Source organism: Hydractinia symbiolongicarpus, chromosome 10, assembly GCF_029227915.1.
Source record: "Hydractinia symbiolongicarpus strain clone_291-10 chromosome 10, HSymV2.1, whole genome shotgun sequence".
NCBI lineage: Eukaryota > Metazoa > Cnidaria > Hydrozoa > Anthoathecata > Hydractiniidae > Hydractinia > Hydractinia symbiolongicarpus.
In genome coordinates, this window is record NC_079884.1 from 18,036,737 (window position 1) to 18,049,458 (window position 12,722).

The window sequence follows — 12,722 nt, forward strand, 5'->3', positions numbered from 1 at the left end:
GACATACCCCCACCGTGATAAGGGTGGCCTTGGTGTCCTCGTGAGGGTTTCCATCTCCTAGACCTGACTGAGGTATCTTTTCAGACCCCAGTTTCAGGCCACCAACCCTCGATATTTCTTGCCGCGTAGCACCTCGTTTTAAACCCCGAGGCTGTGTGGGCTTGTTGTTTAGGTCTAGCCTTATGCCAATCATCGCACTTGGCGGCGCAATCAAGATGTTGTTGTTATACCCCACAATTTTACCAATACGCAGGTTCATATCGGATGGTAGCATGTACACGTGGTGCATCACGGCAAAATTCACTGGGGTCCTGGCATATTGAAGCACCTTTTGAAACTCGGTGATATCGTGGCCTACGTTCTCCTCACGTTGTACCATGGCTTCGAATTTCTGTAGTAGTATCTGTCTCGCTGTGAAATTGTCAGCATCCGAACCTATAAGGGATGCCTTGGCATCAGCTTGGGACCCTAGTAGTAAAATCACGTAAACACGAATGCTCTCGCTAAGCTTCGACAGACCTTCCGATGTCAGGCCTTGGCTCGTAGGCATGATAAACTTGGCCCAATCACCATCTACTTGCGGCCACCATCTACCGTTTGTGAGCGAGGACAAGAGAGCCTTAAACTTGTATTGGGCATTGGGGTCGGCACCATATTCACGACAAATCTGGGCATATCCAGATGTAGAGTAGGGGTTCTCGTTTCGAGAAAAGCCGTCATCATATGGCATGGGTACCTTCATTCTCGCTAGGATACGCCGCATGTGGTAATAGACGTGGAATTTAAAGCTACTGTTGATGAGAGGCACGGAGCCATTCAAGTGTTTGGCGGATAAACCCAGGGCGGTGCTAGCGCAATGACAAGCGAAATTAACTTGTATATTCCCGTAGCCAAGGGCTTGACCGGTCCAATTTACACTTACGGGGTCGTTCAATAGGTTAGTGGGGACTTTTATTGGGTATTTCGTGAACATCGAGAAGGTCACGGGAATGTGCGATTCTGTAGAAACGTAGAGGTCTTGATGTTCTAGATTAATTACACCGAGAGGCCATTCACCTCTATTGGACTTGTATTTTGCCTTGTGGTTATAGCTATAAATGTTCATGTTTCTTTAAGAATAAACATGAGACAGCTGTATGTCACGGATATAGAGAAGCCTACGATTTTTGACGATTACCTAGGGCAGGACACGATAATTGCTCTGAAATCGATAAGTATCAGGCCCGTATGGCTGAATCTTTTCAAAAAAAAGAATGATATCAAGATTCATAAAGCGTTGCCCGGATCGACCGATGATGGGAACTTTAATGTTGGAGTTTTTGAAACCCTCATCACGATCGAGAAGGGTCTATATAGGATCGAGGATCTCGCTGCAATAGTCAACAATCAAGCAGGGAACAGGATCAAGCTCTTCGTACTCAGGAATGGAGCGTACAGGGTTAGGGTTAACAAGGGGTACATTGCGATAGTCGATAAATCACTACTGGACCTTATGGGTTATAATCTTCATACCGAAGCAATGTTTACAGAGGGCGACCATGACAGCTACTACAAAACTGACGTATACCAAAGATTGAGACTCGTTTGCCCCCAACTGGATGAAGACGATTGCCTACTGGATGGGAAGAAATCAAAAATTCTTGCTTTGCTTCCCACCAAAGAGTTAAACGCATGGGGAGACATGCTTACATGGAATTTTGACACTCCAATCTACCTTCCTTTGAAAGGCTCAACAGACAGACTGGAGTTCATGCTGACGGACGAGCATCATCATGAAAAAAATGTTTCGTTCGTCGGAATTACGATGCATTTACTCATAGAATAAATGGTAGATATGAAGCTTTACCCAACTTTGCCGCCAAGTGCGCCTGAGCACGATAGTATACACGAAAGTCAGGTCTACAGACTAAAAAAGATCGAAGAAATTGAGCAGTACCTGCGGTCTGAGATCAAAGAGAGAGAAAAACTCTACAAAAAGTTCAAGCTTTGGGGGATGGGGTTTCGCTATGCTGATCATGGCATGATTGCTGTTACTGTTATCACCTCCGCAGCAGGTATTGCCACGCTTGCAACCGGATTCGGAGCCCCTATAGCAATTGGTCTTGAAGCCGCGGCTCTTGCAGTTGGCATAGGCCAAGTAGGTTTGAAGAATGCTTCCAAAAGGATACAGTATAAGGTGCACAAGCACGAATCCATCAAACTCCTAGCTGAATCAAAACTAGACACTGTATACGATAAGATTTCCAGAGCGATCCAAGATGGTATAATTTCAGACGATGAGTTTACATGGATCATGCAGGAAAAACAGCGCTACATGGTACTCAAGGAGCAGATCCGACAACGAACGAAAAAAGCTGTGAAATCCATCAACGATAATGAACGCGCAGAGTTGCTAGCACAAGGCAGGCAAGAAGCTAAAGATGAAATTTTTAAAAAACTGCAATCTGCGCAGTATGTCAGCGCTACTTAGAGTCCCCACCCGCCTACAGAGTCTAATATGTTGGTCAACATACTAGACGATCACTTCTCCTGTATCTTGATCTATGAGCAAGTCGCCATCATGTACGACACGTCGCTGAGCGAGATCCCTCAAATATTGTTCAAGATTTTTCTCCCATGCAATTTTAGCACAAGGCTCGCAGTACGGTCCGTCCGTTTGTGTCGACGCATCCTTATACTTGACTTTGCATATGGCTTCAACAAGGTCTATTCGCTTCAACGTAGAGTACCCTTTGAGACCTAAGGCTTTAGCTTCTTGTCGCAGTTTGTCCATTTGTTTATGTGAACAGCGCCAGGCTTTCGTTATTTTTGTGACTGTCTCTAGTCACAAAAGATTACTTTTTTTGTCTTTTTAGTCTTCCACTTCCACAAGGTCGTAATCATAGTAAAATTGACCAGGATTCTTCGTAGACTGTTTCTTTCCCAGTGATTTGATGAACATCTGACCTGTTCGACCTATCAAAGCTTCTCTCAGTACACTCGTTGCCCATGCTCGAAATCGTTCACCATCGCAATCGATCAATGTGATGACAGTTGCATCACCTTTTTTGGTCTTGATCTCTTCAACATACTCAATTTTTATGATTCCAGTGAGAACATCACGCCACTTCATAATGCTCTCGTGTTCTGATTTCAAGGCATCAAATTGTTCTGCAGATAGGAAAGGCATCTCTTTATTATAGATTTTTTAAACCTCAACCAGGATCAAAATACTGGACATTACTTCCATAATTTAGAGATCTCGCGCTTTTCTTCCTTATCTAAACACCAATTCCAATATCGATCCGGATGCCACGCCACTGGCATTACCTCATTCCATATTTTTACATAAAAATTACGCTTGTGATGATGCCGCACCAATTCATCATAAATGACATCAAAACCACGCAGCAATACAACAATCTCGATGTGACCATTTTCAGCTGCAAGGTTCATGGCCCAATTAAAGTATGTCGCACCCCACCCTTTGCAAAGCTTAACAATCTCGATGTGACCATTGAAAACTGCAAGTCCCATGGCCCAATTAAAGTCTGTCGCACCCCACTCTTTGCAAAGCTTAACAATCTCGATGTGACCATTTTCAGCTGCAAGTCTCATGGCCTCATTAAAGTATGTCGCACCCCACTCTTTGCAAAGCTTAACAATCTCGATGTGACCATTTTCAGCTGCATTTCGTAGAGCCCAATTAAAGTCTGTCGCACCCCACTCTTTGCAAAGCTTAACAATCTCGATGTGACCATTTCAGCTGCATTTCGTAGAGCCCAATTAAAGTCTGTCGCACCCCACTCTTTGAACAGTTTAACAATCTCTATCTGACCATTTTCAGCTGCAAGTCCCATGGCCCAATTAAAGTCTGTCGCACCCCATTCTTTGCACAGTTTAACAATCTTGATGTGACCATTTTCAGCTGCATTAAGAATGGCCCCATTAAAGTCTGTCGCACCCAATTCTTTGAACAGTTTAACAATCTCGATGTGACCATTTTCAGCTGCATTTCGTAGAGCCCAATTAAAGTATGTCGCACCCCACTCTTTGCAAAGCTTAACAATCTCGATGTGACCATTTTTAGCTGCAAGTGCCATCGGCAAATCAAATTCTGTCGCACCCCATTCTTTGCACAGTTTTAACAATCTCGATGTGACCGTTTTCAGCTGCATTTCGTAGAGCCCAATTAAAGTCTGTCGCACCCCATTCTTTGCACAGTTTAACAATCTCGATGTGACCGTTTTCAGCTGCATTTCGTAGAGCCCAATTAAAGTCTGTCGCACCCCATTCTTTGCACAGTTTAACAATCTCGATGTGACCATTTTCAGCTGGAAGTTCCATGATTGCATTCTTGAACCAACTCATTTCTCTTTATTATGTTGTGACCCCAACCAGGGTCACAATATTGCGTTCGTACGAGAGTGCTGCAGCACAGCGGTAATTGTCCGCGGTATTGACCCTTTGCGCAGAGGATCAATATAGCGAGGAAACAGTGCTGCGCTAGACCCTTGAAATTAGGGTTTTGAGTGAAAAACGGTGAGTGTCCTAGAGAGCTCCACTTTCATTGTGTTCTCTTGTCTCTTAAGGAGACCCTTCACCCTTCATGCATGAGAATAAAGTATATAAAGTATATAATTATAATAAAGTATATAATTAATAAACTAAATAATTAATCATTAATTACAAGTGATAGGTAAATGTATAATTAGTTGTGAAATGTACCTCGTGAATAGAGGATATGAGTATGTAATTCATGCATGAAGAGATCTGGGTCATGCCTTGGAAACCATTCACAATATTATGATCCATGAGGACATAAACTTGTGAGGGGCAACCAAAACGTGCAAACTATTAGGAAATTACCCTCTTTGCCGTGGGCAAGCATTTTGGTGTTATTACCTTGTTATGATTACTAGCAGGTGATAGGTAAATGTATAATTAGTTGTGAAATGTACCTCGTGAATAGAGGATATGAGTATGTAATTCATGCATGAAGAGATCTGGGTCATGCCTTGGAAACCATTCACAATTATTATGATCCATGAGGACATAAACTTGTCAGGGGCAACCAAAACGTGTAAACTCTTAGGAAATTACCCTCTTTGCCGTGGGCAAGCATTTTGGTGTTATTACCTTGTTATGATTACTAGCAGCATGTGTTATCTGTCCTGCCTTACTTAATTATTTTCTTACCCGGCATCCCGATCCATTCCCCAAATTTACAAATTGCGTTCCATGCGTATGATGTTGTATACCAAAAAATGTGCCATAATACAATATTCTCGATTAATAAGTGTGTTTTTACTGAGTAACCAAGACAATTAAATACCATAAAAATAGAACTTTCTAAGTCTTGTAACATTTTTCTGTGACTTGCAGAAACAACAGGTTGCCATACATTTTTAGAACTAAAAGTGTTTTTTTTAGATGGTCATTTCTTTTCAGAAAGGAAATATAATTTATTTTTAAAAGTTATACTCAAGAGGATGATAGTGTTAAAAACATTCACTCTTAACTCTTATACAATTTGAGGTGTGAAAGACGGATCAGAAAAAAAGTTAGTTATATATGTGGATAAAGTCAATATTCCTTTTCGAATAATAAATAAATAGTTTTACAATTGAAAAGATCTTCGTTTCTTAAGTATAAATAGGTAATAAAAAAAATCGATTTTTGAGGGGTTTGTTTGATTCCGAGCATGTCGCATGAAAAGATAATCATTAGTTTCAATAGATTCAATGTTTTCAGGAATCATAAAGTCTTGGACAATTTCTTACATTGGTACAAGGGCCGTTTGCACCAAGTTAAGCTAAAACATCCTCTCACTTCTTAATAATTGAATTCTCTTGTAAAACAGTGTTTGTTTGGGGCAAAACTGCTGACTTTTGAGAAGACATACATTTAAAACGGAAGCCAGGAACAATAAATACCAAGTGCAACTATGAAAGGATCGGATAGAAAATAACAAGTTTTACGTACCTGTTCTGCACTAATGTTTCCACTAAAAGAGCTGACCCTACAACCTTTCGTTTCTTTCCTTGCTGGGCAAGTCAAATTCGAAGTTTTTATTTCTAAGAATTGATAATTCTTTAAACTATTTGGTTGATTTCTTTTATTCAATATATATGTGTGATATGCTTATGTGTAGACTTAAGGTATCCACACTAAAACTGCAGAAAACAGCTTTAATAAAATCTGGATAAAAGTTGCCAGAGAAGAAAATATCAGTTGTTCTTGACGTATGTCAAATGTTCTGGAGCGGTTGAAGAAGATACTTGAGAGGTTGATTTTAATCCTCCGACACTAATGGTCTAAATTTTAGGTCGTTTGGTCTTAAAAATTTCAAGTTATATAATTAGAACTGCTTGGACAACGCTACTCACTAACTAGCTAATTTTATTTAATTACATTAATTTCTTATGAACAACCAAGTTTATTAATGCTCTAAATTGTTTCTGATTGAAACAATATATAGTTGTATTAATAAAGGCTTTTGTAACTAAACATGCGCATTAGCTTCTCAAGTGCTGCAAATATGACTGGTTGAGTGGGACCTATGATTGCTTGACTGCACTATTGATTCAGTGCTATCTCCCTAGCACATAAGTAGACAAGACAGGATACTATGTCTTTAAGCATGCCATGAGGAAAAGTTAGATGTTCTTCTTGTGACCTACTTTCTACTAACACATATGATGCACAGACGTAGCTCAAGTACCAACTGCCAAAAAATATGTTAAGTGTAACCTTCTATCTTCAGTTCATATGATAAGAACAATGGTGGGTGGGTTATATATATACCAGTGAGTAAAAGTAAACTAATTTTTGTCATTTGGTTTTAAACCTTTTACATACTTGTATCGTATATATAATTATGCTAAAATATTACCACTGCTGATGAATGTATTGAAGGCCTACTGTGTGTTTTATGAAATTGATAAAAAGTAAGGAAGTGTATAATTCATTGATTGTTTTTTCTGACATCCTGCTGTTATGCAACAATTAATATGTGAAATTTATTGATGCCTTTATAAAAAGACAAAGTATGCTTTATCTTGTTGGACTTGGACTTGGTGATTCAAAAGATATAACAGTAAAAGGTCTTGAGATTGTCAAGAAAGCTCACAAAGTATTTTTAGAGGCATATACATCAATCTTAAAGGGTGGAAAAGAGGAACTGGTGAGGTGTTTCTTATCCTATTTGTTTTTGTTTAATTAAATAATCCATGACATACACATGTTTTTTTATAAGTATTACTGCTACTCTGCACTTGGCCTTATGTATTATACCTTTCACTTTTGTGGCTGTTCTTTTAATGCTAAAAACAGCAACATCTGAAAATTTAATAGAAGGCTGCTCTTTTTTCACAATGTGTTCAAATTTACAGTTTTTTAGAAAATATAAAAATAAAGTAAAAACTATTCAACTAGATTTATCAGTTGCTCTATTAAACAATTAAAAGCAATTTTTTTGCATTCTAGTAAGTTTAGGAATAAGCACCTTTATTTGTTTTAAAACTTGGTGGTTTTTTGGACACTTCTGAGAAACTTTTGTTTCAAGAATGGGTGCTAAATTAGATGGGACTCTTACTTGAGCACTGGTTTTTTATTTGGTTATGTACAGTATACATTTTATTTTATTTTTTGAAGAGAATCGACAGATAATTCACTGTGAAGGTTCGATTTGGCACCACCTCATGATTAGGCACCCCCTTTTATGAAAATGTTTTAAATAAGCTCCCAGATAATCTCCCTGCCATCTAATTGCATAGAAAAGGGAATGTTTATTTAAGTAAGATGGCTTTTGAAGGGGGACTTATTTAATGTTCAGCAAGCATAATTGAAACTATATTATATATAAATTAATAGCAGAACCAACAAAATTAGTTGTTGGTTGTGTCAACGATCGGAAATTTAAAATGTGTATGACGTATTTATATTGTACAACGTTTCCTAAGAAGCAATGCCCATTTTCAAGTAAATGCAATGTCAAATGTTTCAGTATTTAGTTTTAGTATTTATTCAGTGTTTATATTAAATAAGCTTTTCTTTTAAAAGTGTATGTGCCTGTATCGACAAAAGTCAATGTTAGTCATGTTTGTTCCTCACAGAGAAAATATTTTATTAAGCACCACTGTTAAAGTGTCCTTCTTAAAAAATGGCTCCTCCTTTTAACTACCTTGAATAAGCACACCCTTTGGACGGAGGAGGGATTTATAATAATTGTCTTGTTGCTTAATTGAGCATTATCGTATTACATTGTAGTATTTCTTTTTTAAATACTAAGTACATGTTTTTTCAATGAGAACTACAAGGTTGGTTACATACTTTTGCCTACTGACTAATAAAACACAGAGAAAGTTTAAAAAAAGTTAATTTAAAAATTGACACAACTCTTGCTAAAAAGCATTTTAAAGGTATATATAGGTGGAGCTCTTTAATTTTCCAGAAAAACTCTTTCAGATTTAAGAAACATTCAGGTTGAACCCAAAAAATGTTTCTTATGATAAAACATGTATGCTATCATAATACCTAACAAGCAGTCGTAATATATACAGGTATAGGAGTTTTAAAAGCAATGTGGTAACATTTTGTGAATAAATACACTAACAAACAAATTTTCTTTTCTGGTTTTAAACTAAATGTTTTCAATATTCTTAGGAAACTTTTTATGGAAGAGAAGTTGTTTTAGCAGATCGTACTCTGGTAGAAGAAGAAGCTGGTATGTGTTTGATTGCAAGTTTTACATTACTAGTTTTCCAGAATATGCAAGGGCACCCGCGACACTCTTTACGTAGCTAACTGTATCATCTCACAACTATCAATCAATACACCCTATTGCACATAATCATTTGAAGTTTTAAATTTAGCAAATTAACAAAGCACCTGTTGTCTTTTAAGATGTTTTGATAACAAAATAACACAAGAAAAATTTCATCATAAATTTGAATACACGTTGCTAATATTTATTTTGTTCCAAGTTATAACTTTGTCTAAAACTCGAAAATTATATTTATAATGGTGAAACATCATTCTCTCATGCAGGACATATTAAAACATGATAAAAATTACTCTTAGACAATTGCAAGAGGCACAGTTTAGCATTCCCTCACTTCGTTAATTCAGAATGCGTTGGTTAAGGATACAGTAACCTCCTTCAGGGTCGCATATTTTCCTGATATTTTTAAAAAAAGAATCAAAAATATTTATTGTTAAGGTAGCGGTATGGTAAATTACACCTCTTCTGTATAAAGCATTTCCTTTCAAATTTCCTTTTAAAAAAACATAAAAGTATTTATGTACTTGTTAACAAAAGTTTGTTCTACAATATTATGAAAAAAGGTGGGTGTGGTCAACTGTGAAGGGATCAAAAGTATACCAGTTTACAAAAAAAAAAATGTGCACATCTTCAGCATAGTCTGAATTAAAATCATGTGTCTCATTTTTTTCTCAACTTTAATTGTTTTGAAAATATGCCGTAAAAAATCTGTAATTCTCAAAGCATTTTTTTCTAATATGATTGGGGTTTTTAGGGTGAAATATGTTTATGAATTTTTAAAAACAGGAAATGTAATCGAGAAAATGATTCTGTTCAACTTTCATTTTTGTTTTCTGAAAAATTTTGTTACAATAAGAGTATAAAAATGCCAAAAGCAAATAAAACACTGCAGAAAAAAACAGCTATATTATATAATTTAACTTTTTCTCCAGTGCTTTTTGACTCCCTTATATCTCACACTTTATGCATAAATATTGCCTAAACAGAAAATTTTCAATGCTGAATGTCAGATTATTTTTAGTAAAGGTGAGTCATAACTCACTTCGTGCACAGAAATGTTTGATCGCCAGAACAAAGACATATGGAGTGGAACATTTTGTAACGCTAAATCCTTCAATTTTGATGAAACATTTTGGAATAAAAATTAGTTCATTGGAAAGAGCAATTTTTGAAGTGAAATGTTCCTTAAAAAAAAAAATTAAAAAAAGTAATTATTTACCATACCTTAACAGGGATAAAATGAAGAAAAATCTTCTTTATCTTTTAGTGTTTTCAATAGTGTGCTCAAAGTTTAAAATTCCTTAAATATATTTAATCTGTATAACAATTAAAGAGAGTTATGCAGAATGAATAAAAAATTGCATCTATACATATAACATAGGAAACATTTACACTTTAATAATCTATACAAATATTATTATTTATCATCTATACCTTTTTAATTTATTTATTTATTTTTTCCTTTTTATCCTGTTATGTTATGTTATCCTGTTGTCTGTTTAACAATAACTAGAGCAAAAGTTCTGCAAAAACACTTTACCTTTATTTCAAATAAAATATTCATGAGTTATTAATTATTCATAACATTTAAGTGGGTGTAACCATGATTCTTGCAGGTAAAAGCAAAGGTCTTTGATTTCCTTTTTCTTGAAATAAAATTTTCAGTCGTAACGGTATATATTTTTGTCGAACACTCCCCTCCATCTTGTCAAAATTGTACGAAAACAAATTTGTTGCCAAATTTGTTGCGACAATTATATCTTTGGCCACAAAACTTTGCTTTTTCTAACGCAGAAAGTGAGGAAGTATCGAGTTATTGATCTATCATGCTTAAAAATAGATAAATCAGTCATAAAACAGCTAGTGTAACACAAAGCAAAGTTTTTTAGAGCTGAATAAGAGCTTTGCAATGATATTTTTTTCAACAAACAAAAATTTTACTGACGGGAGTGTTCGACAAAAAGGGTAAATTTTTGTATATAATTTTTTTTTACTTTTTGGATTTTTTTTATGAAAATATTTTATCATCATTCTAGAGATAATTTATTCGGCTTTCAGAATATATGTATATTTGCTAGGGTTAATATAGCAAGCAGAGGAGATATTTTAAATATACTGAGTATGTGTCTCGGGGTTACCGTATCCTTAATTCAGAATGAGTTTGTTTACATCCCCGCTGATTCTTTTATAAAAATTTAGATTTCCCATCCTTGCATACTACATACGATTACAAATATATAAAGGATTAAAATGATAATGAAAACTATAAAAACGGGGTTGCGCAGAAGGCAAATAAGGAGCATTCAGAACCGATTCTTGTGTGCGAAAGAAATAGCCCCTAAGTGGACATAATTTGCTTGAAGGAATAATTAGAAAGTTAAAGGAGTGGTCCAGTGGATTTTTGGATCAAAAATTTAGATTCAGGTACATCAAATTAGTTAAAATAGTTTGTTCTTTTAAATTAATTTATTTTGTTAGCAAGATCTGATATTTTTGCAATGTACTTTCAGGTCATGGCTATTATAAATTCAATTTAACCGTGAATGTTTTGCATATGTGTATGTGTAAAAGTTTGTTGTTAAAACATAAATTGGATTTGTCATTGCTTTAATTATAGTTTACTGTTGGACCTTTTGTTGTTGAACTTGTTAACCAACTTTTTAGCCTCCAAAGTCCACCATCATTTTTACCTCTTTTCTCTGTAAGATTAAGTGGTTGGAAAATTGACGTCATATTGGCTCCTTGATTTGGTGAATCCAATCTTTTATCTTTTATGTTCGCTATTTATGCATGGTATTAGTATGTTCTTGATGAGCTTCATCGACTCCTCTTCTTTGATGTAATGCCTTTTGTTGACACTGAGTAAAAAGTTTCTTAGAAAATCATATCTAAACAAGCTTTGGGTTGTTTTCTCTCTGTATATGTCAACTGCATTCCAGGGAACTGGCCATCAAATGTGATTGTAACCATTGCTGTTATAGTGTGTTTTTTCGTCACTCCATTTAATGGTAACTTATTTATTGTTTTACTCAAAGTAGTACTACTTTGGTACTTGCACCTGGGGCAAACTTAAGGCGTTTAATCAAAGTTTAAAATTAACTTCATTTTTTGAATGAACTTTGCACCTAAGAAAATTCATTGATATTTATTTGTAAAGCTAATTTTAGATAGCGTTGCATTAAAACTTACTGTAGAAACAGCTACAAGTCTTCTTATTACAACACCAAGATTTAACACGGCTCTAATGTATCATTGAACCATTTCATTAAGTATTCCAAGGGGAAGGGGGTGGGTGTTTTTGTTTGGCGTAATAGTACAAACTTCTTTCATTTAAGCGCCAAAAGTTTCTGCTCATACCTCTTCTGAAGTCCTCCAACAGTGGATTTGTTTAGTTTGTTGAATGTGGTTTTGAATGCCCTCACACACACAGCTGAATCATTCATGCTTCTCTATCTCCTGTGATCAAATCTATCCATTTGCCATGTATCAGGTCTTGCCATGAGTCGCGAGTAATTGCTCGCGTGCGCATAGTGCTCACGTAAATGCTTGTTACCCGAGCATTCTATCGCTGGCGTAAATATTAACATTTTGGGATAATTGTAAACGTTTTTCTTAAGAATTGATTGGTCTTTTAATTGAAATTCCTGCACGAACGCTCAACCTGAAACTGAAAAGATATTTGGTGTGATTATTTTCCACCCATCATGCAAAAGTTCATTCACCATTTTGAAAAACGCGTGCGATACGTGCATTAAGGTTAATCTTTGTTGCACATTCATTTTGCAGTAGAAAAGTGGGGGATGTTTTAAATCGTGAACCCCAAACACGATGATCGAGCGTCTACTGGTATAGCGACTCTCTCAATCTTAACTTCCTTTTCTACATGTCCGAAATAGTATGCATGACTATACTGTCGTTTTCATAAATTTATTGTTTATTTTTCAGCAAATAGGAAAAA

At 35.9% G+C, this 12,722-nt stretch overlaps 1 protein-coding gene across 2 annotated transcripts in view; it reads left to right on the top strand.

The window, feature by feature from the left end:
• Nucleotides 1-4,497: 4,497 nt before the first annotated feature.
• LOC130612386 (diphthine methyl ester synthase-like) overlaps nt 4,498-12,722 on the top strand; it is a 41,409-nt gene continuing 33,184 nt past the window's right edge. The window contains exons 1-3 of one of the 2 annotated variants that reach the window (XM_057433690.1): nt 4,498-4,521; nt 7,024-7,165; nt 8,647-8,707. In XM_057433690.1, the coding sequence (XP_057289673.1) occupies nt 7,031-7,165; nt 8,647-8,707 (196 nt within the window). In that variant the 5' untranslated portion in view covers nt 4,498-4,521; nt 7,024-7,030. Of the gene's footprint in view, nt 4,522-4,686; nt 7,166-8,646; nt 8,708-12,722 lie in introns of those variants that run through there. The other variant, XM_057433691.1, reaches the window with a different exon arrangement.